Source organism: Thrips palmi, unplaced genomic scaffold, assembly GCF_012932325.1.
Source record: "Thrips palmi isolate BJ-2018 unplaced genomic scaffold, TpBJ-2018v1 HiC_scaffold_19, whole genome shotgun sequence".
Classification (NCBI taxonomy): Eukaryota; Metazoa; Arthropoda; class Insecta; order Thysanoptera; family Thripidae; genus Thrips; species Thrips palmi.
In genome coordinates this window covers 1,335,837-1,357,654 of record NW_023144628.1, presented here as the reverse complement: position 1 = coordinate 1,357,654, position 21,818 = coordinate 1,335,837, and the positions used below count along the sequence as shown (strand labels likewise).

The 21,818-nt window shown below is 47.6% G+C and overlaps 2 protein-coding genes across 5 annotated transcripts in view; one reads left to right on the top strand and one right to left on the bottom strand.

Annotated features, from left to right (window-relative positions):
• Positions 1-14,378, top strand: part of LOC117646475 — a 41,077-nt gene extending 26,699 nt beyond the window's left edge. Inside the window, exons 3-21 of one of the 4 annotated variants that reach the window (XM_034387434.1) lie at positions 1,129-1,317; positions 1,900-2,158; positions 2,239-2,312; positions 2,415-2,630; positions 2,708-2,841; positions 2,919-3,003; positions 3,088-3,359; positions 3,435-3,967; positions 4,067-4,355; positions 4,450-4,585; positions 4,668-4,816; positions 4,905-8,904; positions 8,994-9,194; positions 9,431-9,508; positions 9,814-9,993; positions 10,084-10,101; positions 10,241-10,394; positions 10,475-10,624; positions 10,716-14,378. In XM_034387434.1, the coding sequence (XP_034243325.1) occupies positions 1,129-1,317; positions 1,900-2,158; positions 2,239-2,312; positions 2,415-2,630; positions 2,708-2,841; positions 2,919-3,003; positions 3,088-3,359; positions 3,435-3,967; positions 4,067-4,355; positions 4,450-4,585; positions 4,668-4,816; positions 4,905-8,904; positions 8,994-9,194; positions 9,431-9,508; positions 9,814-9,993; positions 10,084-10,101; positions 10,241-10,394; positions 10,475-10,624; positions 10,716-11,413 (7,815 nt within the window). In that variant the 3' untranslated portion in view covers positions 11,414-14,378. The remainder of the gene's footprint in view (positions 1-1,128; positions 1,318-1,899; positions 2,159-2,238; positions 2,313-2,414; positions 2,631-2,707; positions 2,842-2,918; positions 3,004-3,087; positions 3,360-3,434; positions 3,968-4,066; positions 4,356-4,449; positions 4,586-4,667; positions 4,817-4,904; positions 8,905-8,993; positions 9,195-9,430; positions 9,509-9,813; positions 9,994-10,083; positions 10,102-10,240; positions 10,395-10,474; positions 10,625-10,715) is intronic. The other 3 variants (XM_034387437.1, XM_034387436.1, XM_034387435.1) reach the window with 3 other exon arrangements.
• LOC117646476 (medium-chain acyl-CoA ligase ACSF2, mitochondrial-like) lies at positions 14,367-19,499 on the bottom strand. The gene is made up of 11 exons (XM_034387438.1): positions 18,986-19,499; positions 18,400-18,553; positions 17,137-17,495; positions 16,952-17,069; positions 16,781-16,876; positions 16,545-16,693; positions 16,063-16,231; positions 15,869-15,976; positions 15,610-15,755; positions 14,824-14,965; positions 14,367-14,745 (listed from the first exon to the last, which is right to left on the bottom strand). Exons 1-11 carry the CDS (start codon positions 19,135-19,137, stop codon positions 14,488-14,490), a joined length of 1,851 nt encoding a protein of 616 aa, XP_034243329.1. The 5' UTR covers positions 19,138-19,499; the 3' UTR covers positions 14,367-14,487.
• Between the last annotated feature and the right edge of the window lie 2,319 nt (positions 19,500-21,818).

Genomic DNA, 21,818 nt, shown 5'->3' with positions numbered 1-21,818 from the left:
GGTCGCGCCCAAAGGCAGCCAAAAACAGTGAGAGGGCGCGGCTGCCAAAAGCCTGGGGCTTGGGGCCAAAAGGGCTCTATGGCCAAGGCTCGGCCCTCGGACTCGCGGGGCAGGGGCCGCAGGGGGCGCAGGGGGCGTTTGCAGCTGCGCCGAGCTGCACCACTGCAGTGCTAAATCCGAGGCGAGGCGACGATGTGCGGCAGGCTTGCTGTCCTTGTTGTCCTTTTTCTTGCTGCCCCCTCGGTCGTGTTCCATCTTGCGACAAGACGTGGACATGGCTCCCACACTGCAAGGCTTCACACATGCCGCCGTGCCGTGCCGTGCCGCGCCGCGCCGTGCCGCATCACGTCCGTGGGGCGGAAGTGAGCGCGACAAAACCGTGCGCCGCGCGCGATTCCCCCCCCCCCCCTTCCACTTGCGCATCCGCACAAGTGACACCCGTATCCCTGCCCCGTCCTTCCCTCCCCCTCCCCCTCCCAACAGCTTGAATGCTGCTCCTTTATTTGACGTCAGATGACTGGCCTTGCCCTGTCAGGGAGGGGCCGGGCCGGGCCAAGCCGCGGGCAAGCCGGGCCTCGAGGCGGGGCCCGGGGCGCGGGGCCCGGGGCCCGGGGCCTGGCGAGAGGGGCCTAAACGGCCTTGGCTGCGCCGCTGCGCCGCGCCTCGCGTTGCCTCGCGGCACGGCGGACCACCCTCTTAGCTCCAGGCTCCAGGCGCCGGCCCGTCTGCCCGTCTCGCGGCTTTCTTTGCCATCTCTTATTCACTCCACTCCGCCTCTCTTCCCCTCAGCTCTCCCACCATCATGCCGCTGCCGTTTGTCGTCTCACTCGCTCTTTATGGTTTTCAATCTGAAGACTCGACTGCTGGCAGTGAAGGGTCGGGTGGCCTTGGCAAAGAAGCCCCTCCCCCTTCCTCCCTCCCCTCACGGTGGTCGCTAGGGGGTGCTGTAGTGCTGTGGGGGCTGAAAAAGTGATGTAGCTTGCGGACGAGGCCCCTTTCCCTCCCTTTTCCGCCACTCACACTCACGTGAGGCTATGTAAAATGTAAAGGACTCAAGAGAGACTGGCCAGAGAGAGAGGATCAGGTAGACAGTGACTAACCGTGGAATGTGTCTTGTTTGGGAAACAGGACAAGACGTGCATGCAGTCTTGTGCCCAGAACGGAGCAGCTCAGCAGGAACAGTGCGGCAGTCTAAAGCAGGCCGAGGCGGCCAGGAAGGATAGTGGCCCGAACGTCCAGAGCGTTCAGATTGACATCATAGTCAAGGAGGATAATTCTTGTAACGGGAAGGAGTTGAGTGGGGTTTTGGTCGCGAAGGTGAGCAGCACGGCTGCGCAAGCATTTCAGTAATTTGAGAAAACAGTTGTCTTAGAGGCTTCAATCTTAAATAGTCCGATTTATATTTTACATTTTCTTTAAAGTTTTATGGCTGTGTGGCTGCATGTTCCTGTAGATGCTGCATTCAATTTTTGATGTGTCTAGGCATGCCATTTATTTATTATTTACTGAATTTGAAGTCTAATGTTTGTGTATTTTTCTTTGTTTGTTTTTTTTATTTTATTTTAATTATTTTTTTTAAGCAATGTGTGTTGGGTATTCACCCATTCTGATCCAGCGTCTTAAATTTCGTTCTATGGAATTGTTGGAAAATTAGTTCAAGAATTTTGAAAACCAAACGCTTGTAAAATGAACTTGTCCTAAAATGTTATATTTTTACCTTCTTAGCTATTTTTTTTAACTGCTGTAATCTATTTGCCTTTGATGTTCTTCAAAGTTGACCAGTAGTGGCTTAGCAGTCAATCTTCAGTGGGTTTTTTTTCCAGTTCAGCTGTGATTGAAATGCATCTCTAACATCTTTATCGTAACTGACCTGTTTTGTATTTTTGTTTTTGTTTTCAGGAATTTACAGACAGTGTTGTCTCATCTCAGAACAATCTTTCTGCAGTCCCTACCACTTCGCACCAAGTGGCATCAGAGTTGACATTGTTCCCTCCTCTTGGAACAACACTTACTCAACCTGGTGACCGGTCTTCAATTGTTCAATTCGAACCTCTCCCTGACATCCATGTTGTAGCTGCTGCTGCGGCAGCGGCTAGGAGGAAACCCGCTGTCTTTGGAAACACTTTGCACCATGGACTTTCAGTGCATGACTGGTTTGGTATGTTCAATGTAGATGATTTGCCCTACTCTTTGCTGTGAAATTCGTGAACTGTTTCATTCTTTTCTTTCAACTTTCAGATGAACCAATAAAAAATTTCCCAAGAGATCAACTTCAATACCTCAGGGAAATAGGACGTGGCTGGTTTGGCAGGGTAAGCAAACTGTCCATCAACATCTGTTTTCTGGCTAATGTTGCTACAGGTTTTTATACATCATGCACTGGCTCTTCTTTATCATAATTTTGTTTGGTACAGGTGGTCGAGGGGAAGGCAAAGGAAATAATTTCAGGTCATGCCACATCCAAAGTGATTGTGAAAATATTACATGAAGATGCCACTCCTACAGATCAGTCCTATTTTCTCCATGAAGCCAAACCATATAGAAGTTTAAAACATCCAAATGTTCTTAGTCTTGTTGGAAGATGCCTGGAAACACATCCATTCCTCCTACTTTTAGAAGATTGCTCATCTGTAAGTACTGGTGCTGCTGATGTACTGCAATGTGGAATTTTGATACAGCTGCAACATTTATTTATTTTTTGTTCCAGGGTGCTTTAAAAACATTTTTAGCAGAAAACCGGATTAATGCTGAGAAATTTTGTCAAGAAGGAGTACTGCTTGAGATGGCACGAGGTGTGGCAGCTGGACTGAACCACATGGTAGAAAATGGTTTTGTTCATACGTAAGTATTTCCATAATAAATGAGTCCTGTCACCTGTCACCTTTTGTGATGCTAAATGTAATTTTTTATATTTGTAGGGATCTTGCGGCAAGAAACTGTTTGGTAACATCCGATCTTACTGTTAAAGTTGGTGATTATGGAACAAGTATCGAAACCTTTAAGGTGCAGTGTTCAAAATGTTTTTGTTTTTTTAATTTATTTATTCATATTTAAATATATGCATAACATTTTTCTTTTTATATGTAGGATGAGTACTATTGTGTTGGTGATTTAGCTATACCAATTCGGTGGGTAGCCCCAGAAACGCTTCGTTGTACTGATACAACCATCGAAACAAAAGAGGTGACGGCCAGTGCCAATGTTTGGAGCTTGTCTGTTGTGCTGTGGGAAATATGCGAGTTTGGGAAATTGCCCTACTCTGACCTCAGTGATGAGGAGGTTATTGAACAGGTTCTTGGTAATAACTCAAATAGTTTGCCATTCCCATCATTTGAAAATCAGCCACATGTGCACAATTTGTAAGTTTTCCAATTTCGTTTTATTATGCTTTACTTGTATTTGAACTTCTTTCTTATTGATCTTTTTTTTTCTAGGTACCATTTGATGAAAGTATGTTGGGTGGAAGCTGAAAAGCGGCCTCCTTTGAGAAGAGTTGTTGCCATGCTTGAGCATTTGTTGCAGCATAAGAACTCTCCTGCACACACTAGTGCTAACAATAACAACAATAGCACAACTAGTTTAGATGATTTTGAGAGGCGTTGGGAACTTTCTAAACCCAATACTGTACCTAAAATAGACAACCAATATGGAACAACAAGCATGCAATCCACTCCTGTAAAATCTATGCTTCTGCCCCGCTGTGTTTCAATGGAAGGCAGTGTTGCAACAGAACCTGTACGACAACTTGAGCTGACCATTGCTGCTGATAGGGCATGTGCTACTCCTTGTGCAAACTCGCCACAATTGTCTGTGTCAAGTAGCTTGGGAGGTGAAATGTTTGTACCTCCATCACTTGCTGCTCAGAAATCCCCAAGTTTGCAAAACTTGCGAGGTTCTGTGGATGAACTTCATACTGTGGGAATCAAAGAAAATACTCAAGGCATGGTTTCCACTTCTCAAGCTCCAGGTATGAAGAGTAACCCTTCCCATTATTTCCCATCACTCTTTTTCATTATTTTGTGTCTGTTAATTAGTGTAACCCATGTTTGTTTGTTTTTTGTAACAGGAGCGTTTACTGAAGAGCCTCAATTTGACTCATGGCTGAAAGGAATGGACACCTCAACAGAGGAAGATGTTCGGTTTGTTAGAAATATCTCTGAAGCCATTCGAGACTTGGATGAGGTTCTAGCACAGGAGAAGACATCTTCATCATCACAGAACTCAAGTTCACAGCCGAGTCCATCACAAGTTACTTCTCGAGACTTGAAACCAGAATCCCTTATTTTATCCAGTCAAGATCAAAAATTCACTCTAGATTTTAGACTTGGACAAACAGCTGCATCATCCTTATTGAGGTCAGTACTTTTGTTAACTTACAGTATTAACTTTTCTCATCTTAATGGAAAGCTATCATGCTCTTATATAACCAAATTTAAAATTTGATTTCAGCCGCAGCTTTGGACTTTTGCATTCCAATGGGCATGAAAGTTTGAGCCTCTCACAGCACCGGCTGGAATCCTCGGGTTCGGACACTGAGGATGAGACCTGGAGAGTACGGATTGAAAGAGGCGAATTTTCAGAGAAGGTTCGTTTTCTTAGTCTCAGCAGCAGTGCCTAGCATTTAAAACCAATACAAAAGGGTTAACCTGGAGCTGTTTTTCCTTCAGGTGAAGGAGAAGTCCAAGAGTGTGGCAGACCTAATGGTGCTGACTCACATCGACTACAGTGATGGCAGTGATTCAGACACAACTCTTGATCTTGATCCTTATGGTTCCTCATTCCGTAAAAATGTTCCTGGCCGACGCTCATTCACCAGGTAATGCTTATTTCAGATTGTAGTAGATTTCTTTCCTACTTTCGTTCTAATTTTATGGGTTTCAATTTTATTTTTTTCAATGTTACAGGAAACCTCTCCAATCCTCCTTATCAGTTACTTATGGTAGTGAAGGAAACATACATCAAGCAATTTTGGGAGAAGAGTTCCAAGAGACAATCAAGCGACTTCAGGAATCTAGAAGAGATGGCTCAAAACTAGACACTATTCCTGACGCTTCCTTGTCCTATGTGAGCATGAGCAGCAATGAAGCTCCAGATCAGTCAGCCTCGTTTCAAACCAATTCTGACAAAGGTCATTTTTTAGCCAAGCTGGCCTCGGAAAAGAAAATGATGAAAAATGACGATAGTGACACCGCATTTAGCGGAAAGTCAGATGAAACTAACAGTATTTCAAAACATGCCACTCATGAAAGCATGTCCGCTTCTAGTCATTTATCACATGCTGTAGAAATCAATAATAGTACAAATGTTATTGATGATGAAAGAAATTTGGAGCAGCATCTGATAAACAAATGTCTCTCACAAGGAAAGTCCCTACTTACTAGCACTCCAGTTTCTAAAGAAAGCAAGCTTTCACAGTCCAAAGAGGAAGGTCTTGGCTTGGATTCCAGTTTGATGTGCTCCCAATCTTTAAGTTTTATTGAATCAGAAAAGGCTGATTCAGCCATCTCTTTGTCTTTGGAGGCAAGACCACTCTCCCCAACTCCCGATAAAATTCAAATAAAGCCAGCAGACTCGTCCTGTGTGATTCTGGGTCCCTTTGAAGATTCAACCCTAGACTATTTTAAAGGTCTGAAGACTGCCTTCCCTGCTGTGAGAACATTAGAGTATGACTCCAATGAAACAAACTTGGAAGAAAACACCATTGAAACTTGGGATAAGTTCCTAGATCATGCGATGCAGCCAGAATATTGTGATTATCCTTCATTTTCAGAAGTCAACTTATCTAAAGTAGAATCTGAATCACCTGTCAGTGATGCCAATGCTCCCAGTGATTCAAGTGACATTTTGGGCAGCAGTTTTGAGAGGAGTGTTCCTGAAAAGACATCCATTTCTACCAATAGCATATTACTTCAAATTGATAATGTTTTAACTAATGAGAGTTGTTCCAAAGGTTCAACACCTTCCTTAATGAGTTATGATGCTCCCTGTCAGAAGAATGGAACAAATAACGTCAGCAATAATGATGTTGTGACTCAAGGTATTTCTGTGTGTGAAGGCAACTCAAATATCAAACAAGAGAGTGTCTCCACTTCATGCCTTGTGGTCCCTAGTGTAAATGTGATTGCAGCAACCCCTGTTTCTTCTGGTCGCAACACCCCTAATGATCTTAAAACTGAAGCAGTGGACCCTATTATCCTAGTTACCAAAGAATATGATGGTTTAGGTCTCAATGAAGACGTAAATTCAGTGAATGTGGTTGTAGAAAATGGCAAGATGGATGTGAAGAATTATGTGTTTTCCATGAATGACACAGTTGAATTTGCTGCTCCTCAGCTTCAAAGTGACAAGAGCAGTGTTCAAAACTTTGACCCAGATTTACCATGCTGCTATCAAAGTAATCAAAACTTTGAATCAAGTGAAAAAAGTTACAATGTTAACAATGGGTTTGACTTATTTTCAAATAATGGTTTAGCTACTGATTGCTTTGTCAATTCAAAGCTGGATGAAGACTTCATTGGCAATGATTTCAAGCCTGTGATACCATTGTTTTCCAAAGGTTTTGATCCTAAGGAAGCAGATACTAACAGAGAAATTATGGAAGACGAAGATGAGTTTGGCCTTGGTGTAGCAAAGAATCTCACTCCTGATGATGAACGCAGTAGCGACTCAGGCTTCCGTGACAAAGGAAGTTTAAGTGAGAGTTGTGAAGATGCTTGTGATGAGAAGTACAACCTGGAAGATATTGAAGCAGAACTTGAAGAAGCCTTTTCCAAGGGAGTCTTTGCTAGGCATGACTCTCCCACAAGTATCAAGGGTCAAGAGTCAGACTGTGAACCAGTCGATGAGTCATTTTCAGTTACATTAATTGATGTTGAGAAGCAACGGGAGCAGAGGGAAGCTGAAATAAACCTCAATGGCGATCCTTGCCATCGACTTGATGTTCTTCTTAGAGGTGACCAAGTCCATGAACCCTTAGCAGTTGATGTGGAATCATCTGTTGATTTCTTTGGAACAAGTCCTGCCCTTTCTCCTATACCTCAAAGCAGTGGATGGTTCCTGCACCCTCAAAATCAAGATGAGTCAGAACCAATAAGTGGGAATGACAGCAGTTACTTCTCTTTCAGCCTCGATGAAGAGTTTGTTAATGCTATCAGAAATGAGCTCAGAGAAAAACTTCCTCTGGCTCAGATGCAACGAGAGGAGAGTCAGCCTCAACTTTCAGATGAAGAAGAAAATTCTGATGAAGAGTTAGATTCTGAAGAGTCACAAATGAAAGAGAGAACAAATATAATGATACACTACAAAGCTCCTCTATCCCCTATCTTGGAAGAAAGAGAGAGCATTTGCTCCGAGAGTTGCTCCCCACTTGGAGGGTGCAATACTTCATCATGTTCAGAGCCAAGTCCTATGTTAGCTGTTGAGCGCAGCCCAAGCCACCATGGGGATGGAGATATTCGTCATGGGGAAAGTGAAGGCCCTGCTGAAGTGGATGGTGACCTAAGTGATGACTGTGGTGATGGGATTCTCTATGATGAGCTAAATGAACATGATACTCTGCCTCAAGATGGTAACCATCCGAGTCCCTCTAAATTGAGCGTAATAGCTGGTGTCCATGACTTGTGTTTGAATGCTGATGATAATGATGATTATGATGATGTTTTGGTGGTAAATATGGAGACTAATGAAGCTACTATTTTAGAAAGCCCCAAGCCTGTTAGCAAATATTCATTTGGAAGTAATGAGGAATACGATGATTCCAATCACGATGATTTTGTTCCTGACTTTTTGAGTGTTGCTGGAAGTTATCAGCTTCCAGAAAGTAAATTTAACAGTGGGAATCAAAGGCTTTCTGAGCTGTACTTAAGTAGCCGGCCTTTGACATTGGCCACTTTACCACAAAGCTCAATTGATATTGAATCAGAAGATGATAATGATGACAATGCAATGACCCCTGACAGTATAACATGTGAAAAATCTTTGAGTGAAAGAACTGAAGATTCTGCTCTGGGCCTTGCAATGAGCGAGGTAATGACTCCAGACAGTCTCACTGGAGAAAGTCAGTGGACTTCAGCTCAAATGTGTGATTCTGGCTTTGGCACCATTGGTACAAGACCCTCATCTGGTGCGCCATCAACTGATGGCTGTGACCGAAGCTCTCCCGAGCTCAATGCAACTGGTATTAATTTGGAAGATGAAGATGTTGGTGCATCAGACGGCAAGGAAGAGACAGCACTGAAACCAGAAGCTGTTGAGGTGTCAGAAACAACTCACTCCATTGAGGACAGTGAGTCATCTGTAAGTGTTAGTTCAAATTCTGTTGTCGCTGTTGCAAATGTTTCAAATGATTGCCAGTCAAGCATGGCATCATTGCACACTGATTCGACACATCCAATCATCAAAGCCCACGATGTCACCAGCCTGAAGGAAAATGTTGAAATGTTCATAGCGAAGGAAACTGAGTTGAGTGCTTGTTTGTCTCAGGGTCCTGCTCTCTCAAGCCCCACACCCAGTGGTCTTTCTCCTCAGTCTTTAAAAGAAATGGCTGAGAGTGCTCTAGCAAATGATAGCAGTCTGAAAGTCCATACCTTGGCATTCAATGCAGAAGAGACAACTCAAAGTAACATTTCTTTTATGAAAAAGTCATCCTTCACTGATAAACCTGTAAAGGAAAATGGTCATCTGAATGCAAATGGAGAACACACAGATTGTGGTAGCAAGATTTCAAAGCCATCTCACCTATCGATAGATGACTCATTGCAGACCCTAGCATTCAGTGATGGTGATTTGGCGGATAGAACAAATTTCTCTGGACCGGGTCACATTGTTGTGAGCTCAATTATAGCACAGTTGACTCCGAATGAAGAAAACCATACATCTGGAATGCTGGCATTCAATGATAGTCCTGTAAGTTAAAAGTTTGTGAATACCAATTTTTGTTTATTACTGTATCTAGATTTGATGGGTAAACACTTACCAACGATTTCCTTTGCCAGGAATCACCTTGTGAAATGTTATCTCCAATAATAAAAGAAAATGACTCTACTGAAGCAGAAAGCCACTTAATGTCTACATCATTTATGTCTGCTGATGATTTGTATGATGATAGAGATCAATTCACTCATGATTGGGAGTCTGGTTCAGATGGCTGTGAATCAGAAACTGCTTCATCCTCTAGTGGAGAGTTTATCTGGAAGGTAAGTTTTATCTTATTCACACCATTTCCCCTTCCTTTTGTATGTAAATAACACAATGGTCCAATTTTTGGGGTTTAAGTTGACTTCATGCTTATCTTTCTTGCTTTTATGCATCTATGCATCATTTGCTTCCTTCTTTTTATGTGTTCTTTATTTCTACCTGTCCTTTAAATAAATTGGCCTTGTCATCTTTTCTCTTTATTGTCCTGAAACTAATCTTAATGGTATTGGTGTAGGATGGTGATAGAGAGTCTTCTGTAAAAGCAGTTCAAGCTGCACCTGATTCTGTTCTCACTGATACTCCTGAGAACCAGGTATGTGTAGTTGTTGCCTTTTGCTGATCGTAGTCTGTGCTCTCTCCTTATTGCACTTTTTAAAAACAAAGATAAAAAAGGATGCTAGATGGGTGAGAAAGGTCATCACTAAAGTATGCTATCTCACCGAACACACAGTGCAAAGAGAGCTGTTTGATGGGCTTGTATACTTAAAGAAAGTGACGGCTTTTATCAGCCACAATGTATGCTGATATTTTTATGAAGTATTTGTCGGTGGTCTGCATGGAATTGTATTTGTATTTTATTTGAAGTTGGTTTCTAAATTTACTTGTTGTTGATTCTAGGCTTACAGCCAGACACAGACAGAGTTCCCAATGTCATCTATCCTTGAGGAAGATGAGGATGGCAGTGCCTCCAGTAGCTGCACATCAGACTCTGAGGATGATGCTGAATTCGTCCCGTCTGCTTGGAACAGTCAGGCCACCCCCAGCCGGTCAGCCTTGCGCAGTCCAGATAAAAAAGTGGTAAGCGTTTTGTTCATTCTTAATAGAATTTTGACATAAAGTTAGTATCTGAGGTTTAAAGGCGGTTTTGTCTTTGTGTGCTGCGTACAGGAGATCATCAACGCAGTTGTAAGTAATGACTGCCAGTCAGACTAGTAGGGATTTGGCCTGCAAATGCTCTCTTTAATTAATGTCATGTTTCCAGATCGATGTTTTAATCCTGTTGTCATGGTTTTATGAAGTGATTAATTCATATTTTTAATTTTAGGATCAGAAGAAAAATGTGAGTTTCAAGAGGCAACGGTATCATTGTGTTTATGAGTACCCTCGAGAGCTTAGTGACTCTGATGGGTCCGAATTCGCGGACTCGCCCAGCCGCCGCCGAACTTGGGATGTGGATTGCAACACCTACAATCTTCATGGTAAAAGACGCAAATGATATCCATTGATTTTTGACACTTCTGAAATATATTGAAGTTAATCATTCCTTACCACTTTACAGATTGGGACATAGCCATTAATGAAGGTATGGCTGAGACCTCATGCCAGGAAGATCTCAGAGATGAGCAGCCACATCTAGCCTCATCCCCCTCATCCCAACGACTCTACGAGTTTTACAAAATGAACAGTGCGGACTACGGATTTGGCTCAAGTATGTGTGTTTTCATTTAATTAGTGTGTGATCTATTGATTTTCGCTTCTTTTACTCATTATCTTAAACAATATCATTTTTACCTCTACAGCAATGCTATCTGAAGATGGTGAATTTTTCATCAGCAGTTCTGCCCAGCCATTCCACACCTTGGGTGAGGCAGGACCCTCTGGGAGTAGTGAGTTCTTTCCTGGACGAGGTTTAACTGCAAGCAGTGTTGATGATAGTGATGTCGTTGATGGAATCTTGGATCAAACTCCAGCCGATGATGAGCAGATCCCTTCAACTGAGAATCAGAACTGGCGTCATACAGAAGAGTTTTCAGACAGCGACAGCAGTGATACAAATATGATAACGGCTTCTGAGGGATCTTTTAGTCAACAGAGAAGTGGAGATTCCAATTCATCATCCACACCGATGGTCACTGCAAATGGAAGCAGCAAGAGTAGTGAGGAATCCAGTGTGTACCACTCAATCCCTACCAACCAGGAACTTCAAGTAGACAGCGGTAGTGACTCGCCGTTGTCCGAGCTATCTCCTACTTCTCCCCTCTCACCAACATCTCCATCTCGTGGTCTTGGTGAACTCAGGCACACACGAGACCGTCTTAAATTAGATCTTCCTGCTGCTAATGCTGCTTTCATGCTTGTAGCGCCAAATAAAAAGAAATCAGTTGAGCAAGTAAAAGGCGAAGCATCCTTGTTAGATGGTGAAGAAATTGTTGAGGGAGGTGCATGCAAAGCTAGCAGCCCATTTGTAAGTGAGTTAGTGAGTAGTGATGTCCATTAAGCATCAGAAATATTTAACTCAATGTTTAGTTGTGTGCTGGAGACAAACAGATTTTGTCCGATGTTTGTCTTGAAATATTTTCAAATAGTGAGATTCCTTATTAAATGCAATTATATATACAGGCATTATATGATACAGTAAACTTTGTGGTGATACTTTTACCTTCTTTGGGTAAATTAATTTTTATTCCCATTCCATTAACAAGATGGTGCAAATATCTATTATTGAATTATGAGGCATGTATTGCTGTAGTCAGTTTTTTGAAATTGAAACCAGTACTAGATTCCTGTCATTGTAACTACCCTGTAATTGAAATTTTAAAAATAGAAGAGACTGTTTGAATGGCAGAAGTGAAAAATGTGAGTGTGAGACTTCAAGTATTGCTGTTTGTAGTTTCTATTATTTCCATTAGAAATTTATTCAATTTGCCTTATTTAGATCATGGTTTTAGGTAGTGTTCCTCTTTTACTTTCATTTTCCGTCCATATCTGAGTCTGTGGATAGTGCTTCTATTGGACATTTGGTTTGTAGCCATTGCTGTGATTCCTCTACATAAATTTGTCTTAAAAAGACAAATGTGCAACTTTGTTGATGATCTGTAGTTATTATTTGTTTTGTTTACTTCTCCTCATTAAAATGGCTTGTTATGTTTACTGGTCATCCAACTGGAATGTGCTTGTTTGTGTCATGTTGTTCATTTACTGATCTTAATGTACCAGTTTATGCTCAGTGTACACTCGCACATTGGCTAGGTATTCTTACCCATGGGGTGGCCAAGATCGTAGATAAGACTGATTCATGTCATGGAGTACAGTGAGGAGCATTTTGTGATATTATCATTATGTTGTTTATATAAGTTCGTTTTCCTTGTTTTAAAAATGAAAAAGTGCACAGCATTTAAGTTTATTTCTCTTGTTACGACATGTAGCAACAGGTATGTTCAATTTGATTTGCTTTCTGACCTTTTGCTTTGGAATGTGTCTCACTTATAAGTATTTATATCTATTGTTCCAATCTATCTATTAAGATACTGTAATAATGGATTATTGGTTTTTGGCTCCTTCATGACATAAGAAGGAAAAGATAATTCTATAATAAGAATTAATATTGTGTAATGCATTGCACAAATCTTTGATGTTTGTGTGTAGATTTTCTTAAATATTACTAATTGTACTCTTTTCTCATACTGTTGTTATTCTCATTGTTAATACTATTCTATTCATGTCAGTTATGACAATAGGGGTTTCAATTTTATCTCAAACTTTTGTTCTTTGAATCTTTTTATTAGAACCGTCCTTTTACCAACTCCTGCCGAGCTTCTTCATAAATATCTTAAAGTTTTATTATTACTTTTCATCTTTTAACTTGTGTATTGAATGGTAGTTGGTGCTAACCTTATAGAATATCTTTTCCCTGCACCACTGTGGCATGAGTTGAAATTTATTGGACTTGTGTAGCAGTTTTTACTCAAGCAGTAATTCCCTCCAATGTGATTATACTTCATCTGTTAACTCTGAACAAACTGTCAATTTTTTTTAAGGGAATTTTGTCTCTCTTGCTCACATTAAATACAGGCCGTTCATATTACCATTTGTTGTTTTGTGGCCACTCTAAGGTTTCAACAAGTTCCTGTGAGTGCATTCAGGCCTAAAATAGATTCAAATGTTTCTTCAAGACCAAGTCTTCTGTTGATAGATTGTAGGATCTGTGGAATAATTGCATAGAAATACATTGCATTGAGCTTAATGCTTATCCTTAGATCAAAACAATAGAGGAATTTTTGCCTCCTGTGATCTGCCCGGCCATAGAATCCTATTGACTGACCTCTCTGATTGTGTATGTAAAAAATTGTACACTTCAGTCATAGCCAATCTTCAACAAGACTTGGTGTTAAATCAGACTTTGGTTTGTCAAAGATTGTCTGCAATGTCTTGCAGCGTTCAAATTTTATATTGAGTTTTAGTCTTGCTCATTATTTTATTTATAATATATTTATTTTAATATCTGTGTCACATATTATATGCATGGTAGAGTCCTAGCCCATAGGACTCTAGTGTATGGAATGTGCATACAGCAATCGTCATGGAACCCAAGGAAATGTAAATAATTTTAGTAATTGTTAGTAGTGTAACATGGTATACCATTTTTATTCTTAAATTACAGTAATGCATCCCAGGTGCAATGTTTTAGGGAATAGGGAATCAGTGGCCATGGTGCATTTAGGTCCAATGAAACATGAACCCTCCTGGATGTTTTCCTCCCTCAAGACTTGTTGCCATTTTTGTTTTGTAGGAGTCTAAACCATTCCAGACCTTCTGCATCTCTTTGTTAGTGCCACCTCATGCAAGTTTCTCTCTTGTAGTGTGTTTTTCTGTCTTAAATTGGTGTTAAAAGTATTTTTATTAGGGATATTATCTCACTACTCATGTCATTAGAATAGTATATTTGGCAAAGATCAAATTGATAGGTGGTCCAACCAAAATGCAAGTAGATGTGAGACAGTTTTAAGCCCCCTTTATCCAGCTAATTAGTTTATGTCTCAGTGGTATTGTTGGAAAGTTTTATAGAGTGATGCTACAATGTGTGCATTACAAATGTGTTGGGGCATTGTTATGGCTTTGTACCTGGTGTGTTCCTTGCAATCATAGCCTAATTTATGATGTATCAAAGAAGTTAATTAGTTTTAGTTTGTGGTGATTTCCACTATTTATATGAATGAAATGTGATTAAGACTTTTATGTATATCTTTGTCATAAAATTATTGTATTTGTGTTTAGGGTCATGGAAATTGTAAAGAAGTATGTTGCCAACTTTGTTTGTGTTTTTGAATTGTACTGATCAAGTCTGACGTGTTTGTCTCAATGTGGTTTGATCTAGGTGCTGTCATCGTACTCTGATGAATTTACCTTGCTTTTCCAAGCATGGCGAGTACACCTTAAATAAATTTATAAACTTCCTAAGAAAATGTTTTATTTATTGAGATCCTCCCAAGCGAAAGAATGAACTTTTTTCTCTGAATACTCGGCAAATACTCTGGATGCTCTAGGTATGCCGGGCCGGCCGGGCTGGTCGAGCTATTTCCTCTTGACCTCGTCCAGCTTGCCCTCGGCCAGGAGCCGCTCGCATTCCTCGCGAAGTTTGAACTTTTGGATTTTCCCCGACAGCGTCTTGTGGAAGTCGGTCATGGTGACGCAGTACCGCGGGATCTTGTACGAGGCCACCTTCCCCTTGAGGAAGGTGCGCAGGTCCTGGGCGGTGACGGTGGCGCCGCGGCGCACCTTGAGGCAGGCGCACAGCTCCTCGCCCATCCTCTCGTCGGGCACGCCCACCACCTGCGCCAACCGAAACATTCCAAACAAAATGGACAGGCAAAAGAAAGGGACTTCCACGTTGATCGCCACCCAACCCACCTCGACCTCCTCGATGTCCGCGTTCGTGCCGATGGCGTCCTCCACCTCCTTGGGGTAGATGTTCTCCCCGCCGCGAATGACCATGTCCTTGAGGCGGCCCACGATGCGGCCGTACCCGCTCTCGTTCAACACAAACTTGTCACTGCGCCCAAAATGACACTTATTTTAAGCTTCAGACTTGCAATGGTAATGGCTGACCCATCGCAACGTTCCACATCAATTTCAGACAACTTCAAGATCCATCTCGGCTCTAAACAGTATTTTTTCTGGCGATTGGCCGGAATTATCTGAGCGTGCGCCGGAAAGGTAGGCAACCAATCGTTCGCAGCCCCTTCAGAGCACCAGAGCTAGAGCTCAAGTAGGGAAAAGTCATTTTCCCGTCAAATAGAATGCGTCGTTGACCATGGCGCCGGCGCCGGACATCTGATTCTTAGACCCATAAGAAGTTTCCAATTTCAGACAAATCGGAGGTGGTCGACCGTATTCGTCGAAAACAGCTAAGGCTATGTTTTTTTCGCGTTTTGGGCAAAAAATTTAAAATGGCCCAAATCTGAGTATGTTGTGCTGGGGCACCCCCTCATGACTCCTCACACTATTCCGAGGACTATTTCGGCTCAAAACGGACTTTTTCTGGCGGAAAACTGGAATTATTTGAGGAAACGCCGGAAAGGCAGGCAACCCCCACAGTCTCATCCGTGAGGACGGCGCGGCGGACAGCGGCCTTTCTGCTTGCTCCGAAGGCTACCTGTGTACTGGTACCACGCACGACGACTCTGAGTCTCTCACCCAGTGCGTATCCAGCCGTCGACCAGAGTCTTTGCTGTGGCCTCCTCGTTCTGGAAGTAGCCCTTCATATTGCAGTAGCCGCGGACCAACAACTCTCCCGGCTCTCCAAACGGCACCAGTCTGTCCTGCGGGTCCACGACTTTGGCCTGAAACACCCATTTCAGAGTCAACTCCAACAGTGTCCCCAATGTCATATGCTGCGAGCACACTTAAAATTCAACATCCGACAGGTGGCTGCTGACTTATACAGTTCTGGTACCTCGATATTTTCGCCTATCCGGCCGACGGTCTCGGCCATCTGCGCCTCCGTGTCGTCCTTGGTGCCTTGGAACACGACCGCCGACGTCTCCGACAGGCCGTAGACACTCTGCACAAACGCACACGCGGCACGCGGCCGTTCTCAGCAAGCCGCCTCCAAGGGGTGTTCACTACTTGGAACGGCGCTTCGCTTACGCATATTCTCTTGACGCCGAGGGTGGACTTCATCCTGCGCACGAAGTCCGGGGTGATGGGGGCGCCGCCCGTGATGGCCAGCTCCAGGGTGTCGAGCTTGGTGCCCTGCGCCTCCACGGCGCGCACCATGTCCACGTGCATGGTGGGCGTCCCCGTCATCACCGTGCACCTGCCAGTCAAACGGACCAAACACCGAGTCAGCTTGCACCCCTGCGCACAGTGGGCCAGAGGACCGGTGGAGGCGGCCAAAACTCGAGACGCGTTTTGAGCTCCGGAGTCTCGAACGGGACTCGAAGCGAACGTGTGACCCCACCAAAGGATCCCTCGTTCAAAGAGCAATCCGTTGGTGGGGTCGGTTCGAGTCCCATTTAGCGACTCTGGATCTCAAGTTTTGGCCGCCTCCACCGGTCTGCTGGCAAATCCACTGTGCTGCGGGATGCCTCACGAGTGCGAGAGAGGCAGCGAGCTAGTGGGTGGCGTACTTCTCGCTGAGGGTGGCGGCGATGCCACGCCTCGGGTCGTAGCCGGCGCAGGGAAGCACCAGGGTGGCGCCGTGGTTGATGACGGAGCTCATGATGACGATGGTGCCGTACACGTGGAACAAGGGCGTCTGCAGGCACACCACGTGATGCTGGGGGAGGGGCCAGGGGTTAGTCGAGCCAAACTCAGCCAAAATGGCTGCAGAGAAATTCCAGACGCAAGCACAGCAGCGGCGTACCTTTTCGTGGAAACCGAATCTCTTTCCGTTGAAAAATCCATTGTTGACGACCCCCAGATGCGGAAGCAGGATAGCCTTGGGACGACCAGTAGTCCCCTGCAGAAACGAGGGTGTGTTCAAAAGGGGCGGGGGGCTTGGTCCAACATGGCTTTGGTGGTCGATTTTACGAACCGATGAGAACTGAATGTTACTGCCGTGGTCGGGACTGATGTCAGCGTCCAGTGCCTCCACTGCCTTCACGTCCTCGGCAGAAGCGGACGACATGACGTCGTCGAAAGACAAGCAGCCCCTGCAACGTAAGTCATGGTTGAGTTCCGAGGCGCCGCTGCTGATGCTACTGCACTGTCGGCACTCACGGCGGCGCGGTCTTGGCCAAGGAGATGATGTTCCGGAGGTCCGGAAGCACGGCGGACTTGATGCTCTCCCGGCCGGTGCCGGTGGTGCCGGCCAGCTCCGGGACGATGGCCGACAGCAGGTCGTGGTAGCGCACGCCGCGGTGCTCCTCGGCCACCACCACGGCGGCGACGCGCGCCAGCGACAGGCAGTGCAGCGCCTCCTGCTCGCGGTACACGGGGTTTATGTCCACCGACACCATGCCGGCCCTGGCCACGGCGATCTTGGTGACGACCCAGCGCCACGAGTTGGGCCCCCAGATGGCCACCCGCTCCCCCTGCTGCAGCCCCAGCCGGCGCAAGCCGGCCGCCATGGAGTCCGCCTGGAACACGAGCCACGCGTGGCCAGAGGATGACGACGACAAAAAACTGCAGCACTGTATCGAACAACACGCCCACGTGGCGTGGGCATTACGCAATCGGGCGCTCTGCTCTACGTGCTTCAGGGCACACCGCATATGTGTTCATTAATTTATCTTTCTGCTGTATTTTCGCCACTTGAGAACACCCACTTACACCTGTTGCGGTGTGGGCCCACGTGGTGACAAGCACGTGGTCTCGAGTGCCACGCTTGAGCCAGACAGACTCTTGGATTAACTGCTATATACGTAGTGTACCGGCATCTGCCCGCCTGCGCGCAGCACCCGCAAGGCCAAGGGCGCAACCGACCTGTGCATCATTAGGAGGAGAGGAAGATGCGTTCCAATGAGAGAATACCTTTACGAGTGGGCCAGCTGTCGCCGTACACACAAAGCCGTTCAAAAAAATTACTAAAAATTAATTTTATCTCTATTGCCACTTTTACCAAGTGTGATAACGATAAGCGACTCGCGTGCGAGAGCCCACTCGCAACAGCAGTGGATCTGAGGCATATGTTGAAGTGTGAGACCGAGCAGGTCGCCTGCACTGGCCGGTGCCCTCCCCACCAAAAACCCAAGGGCGGTAAAATTACCACTTTTGAGAGCGGTAATATTGCTACGGGCGGGATCCGTTTCTTACCGCCTTTCCAAGGGCGCTACAAAAATTATCGCCCTTTGAAGGCAGTAAATTTACCACCTTTCACAGTTGTATCGCCTTCAATTGTGAAAGTTGGTAAATTTACCGCACTTTGGAAAGGGTGGTCATTTTTACCTCCCTTTTGGAAAGGCGGCAAAATATGGATTCCGCCCGTAGAGGGTGGGAATATTTTTACCGCCTTCGTAAGACCATGTGGGTGCCTCCACCTACCAGTTGGAGGGTCTGGCGGTAGGTGAGGCGCACGCCCTCCTCCACGGACACGACGGCGTCCCTGTCGCCATAGCGCTGGGCCGCCCTCGCCGACAGCTGGCCCACGCTGATGTACCGCAGCGGGTCGCTGCCCGTGTTGTGCAGGTAGCTCAACCTGAGGATGGAAACTCGGAATCAAGTCGACCGTCCAGCTTATCTAACAGTCTGACCCAGCAGACTGATTCCGAGAGTCGCTTTCGACGCTCCGCCTCTCTCGCACTCATGGGGCGTCCCATACAGGTGGGAGAGAGGTTTAAGGTTTAAGGATGGACGTTCAACCAACGGCTCTGTCAAGCATGAGCCTCTCACTGTTACTTAGTGAGGTTGATGGGCAACACAGGGGGCCCTTAGTCCGCAGAGTGCGGCTCCGAAGAGCCACACTCCGCTGCGCGCGTACGAATGGGGCGACTGTCAACCTTGTGGTACAGTCAGGGTTTTAACCCACCCAATCTACTGCCCGAGCAACCGTCGTCGCAGCAGTCGAGGGGTAGGCAGAGCGATGAAAACGACTCTCGGAGTCAGTGCGCCTGCAGGCCCCTGGACGCACCCCTCAGGCGACGGCGCTGCGTTGGACGTTGGCGTCGGCGTGGCGACGCTGCTGGCGCTGTTGGCGGCGGTGTGGGCGTAGGGGCGGCACGACGAGCTCGCCGACCCGAGGCGCAGGCGGCGCAGCAACAGACGGCCCGGCAGGCCCGGCATCGTGGGGCGGTACACTACTAGGCCACGACTCGGAAGCGGACAAGCGGACACGACCTTGAACCTCGGCGTCTACACAGCGTCTGCTCTGGTGCTGCGGTACCTGGCGGCGGGCTGGGGCAGCGGGCCTGGGGCGGCGGACTCGGCAGAACAGAGCAGTCGGCGACGGGCGAGCGACTGGCGCGTGGACGGGCGTGGAGTTCGGCGTTATCACTTGGCGAAGGCAGCGAAGCGAAGCGAAGCGGCGAAGCCCAGACAGACGGCCAAGCAAGACCAACTCTCTTTTCCACCGATGCCTCTGACCTTGCTGTCCACCTTCCTCATACACCCATGAGAAATGCGGCACGCATAGGTGCGGACTAAAGTCCCCAACAGTCACTCTATAGTCGGCCTAGTGCCCATCCAGGACTTGGGATGCCCCCTCCCTTTATCACTCCCCCCCCTAGCGCCTTCTCCCACCTGCCCGTTCTATCCGCCTCCCCCCCCCCCCCACACACACACACACACGTTGCACTGCGTGCCCGAGCATCCTTCCTCGGGACCCGGCTAAATTTTCTTTGTGACGTCGCTAACGAACTTGAACCGGATGAGTTGGGCGATGCGGGTCGATGCGTCGATGCGCCCCACCGGCGTCTCTGCGTCGCTGTGCGTCGCTCCGCGTGGGTCAAGCGCCTCCACGCCTTCGCCATTCTCGACGCAATCACAGAAATGAAGTGCTTCGATCGCAGCAGACTCATTCCGAGAGTCGTTTTCGTCGCTCTGTCCCTCTCGCACCTGTACGGGACGCCCCACGAGGTCGCCCACGAGTCGTGGGGAGTGCACTTGTCCGTTACGTCCGAGCGAATCGGTCCGTTACAGTGCGGCCGAACTCGGCCGAACTAGTCGCGCAGTTGGCGGCTTGGCGGCTCGGCGCTGCCCTGCGCCCTGCGCCCTGCGCCCTGCGCCCTGCGCCCTGCGCCCTGCGCCCTGCGCCCTGCGCCCTGCGCCCTGCGCCCTGCGCCCTGCGCCCTGCACCCCGCAGTGCGTTCCCGAAAGTTGTGGAGTTGCGGCGTTGGCTACTGGACAACACAGTCATCCTTCGGGAATTTCTGTAAAATAAGTTTTGGAAAAATGCTGCCCGGACGTGGCAGGACGCCGCTGGCTCGGCACCCTCCCTGAGGGCCTCGGGGAAGTCCCAGGGAGCCCTCGGAGTGGGTGTCCCTGCGCCCCACCGCAGGGGCGACGTGATGTAGGCCGTCGCCGCGAGGAGGCACTGACCATCCCGGAGGATGACGCCCTTGTTGAGGGCTGCGTTCTGGACCGGCCTGTGCCCGTTGGGGCCGGCGCCGACGTACGAGCCTTCGCGCAGGTGAAGCCAGTGAAGCTAAGGGCACTTGTCTAGGGCCACGCCACGGCCACGCCACGGCCACCCGGGGTGAGTGACGAGGAACCTCCTGCCCAGGGTGACGACGGCGGGGCTGCTTTTGGTCTGCCTCATGCTCGTCTCCAACGCCGTGTCCATCGTCTGGGACTTCTACGACGACAGGCCAGTGTCGTTCATCCCCAAGGCCTCCAACGACAGCGCCGTCGCGGTCGACTTGATGCCCAAGGGGCTGCAGAGGGTCGTCCGCACCAGCAGCGCCGCCGCCGCCATGCTGGGCTTCCTGGCGCTGTGCGTCGGCTACCTCAGGAAGCGGCGCCACCTGCCGAGGCACGTCGGGGCGGGGCGGGGCGGGGCGGGGCGGGGTCCGGCCAGCAATTGCAATGGCAGTAGGCAGCGGGTCACCAGCGATCCAGGGATGCAGCGCGGTCTGCCAATCTCAGGTCTCAGAGACGGTCGCGCGAAAGGTACAGCCCTTCATTCACCCGAAGAGTGCAGCAGCCCGTAATGGTAATGGCAATGAAAGGCCAAGAGGTAGGCAAACCGCGCGGCTCCGGTGCGTTGTGCGGCGATTGTTGCCTTGCCTATCCTCCATCCCGCAGGCTGAGGCAGCCCCCAATGGTAATGGTAAAGAGGTAGGCAAACCGCGAGGCTCCGGTGCGTTGTGCGGCGATTGTTGCCTATCCTCAATCACGCAGGCTGAGGCAGCCCCCAATGGTAATGGTAATGGCAAAGAGGTAGGCAAACCGTGCGGCTTCGGTGCGCCGTGCGGCGATTGTTGCCTATCCTCAATCACGCAGGCTGAGGCAGCCACACCTGGCCAGACCGCGCGCCCTTCCTCTCCTCACTTTCCCACCCCCCGCGGAAGGGGCGCGGCGTGGACTGGAAACGCCGTGGGAAACAGTTGCACGGTGCGTTGGCAGTGCGTTGAAACAATCTTGTGGTCTGCCTCCAAAGGGTGTTCCGGATGAAAGACACTCTGCCGGGCAAACCGCGCTGGAAGACCATCCTCTACGTCTTCGAGCTGTCCGTCTTCTCCATACCCGTGTCCGCGTTCCTGCTCGAGTCGTTTTACGAGGTTTGTCAATGTTGCAGTGAGTTTGTTGTCCGGCCGGACGTCTGCCCGTCCGCCGCTCCACTTGTTTTGCTCTCTCTCTCCGATCCGCTGCATAGGAAAGGGGCGTGTCCAACACCGCCATCTTCGCCGCGCTCGGCACCCTGTACCTTCTCGAGAAGTTCATGTTCCTGCATCTCGTCGCGACGGTGGGCGTCGTCTACTCGGAGATCAACGCGGGGCTGGAGGCTCTCGAGGACAAGGCGAGTG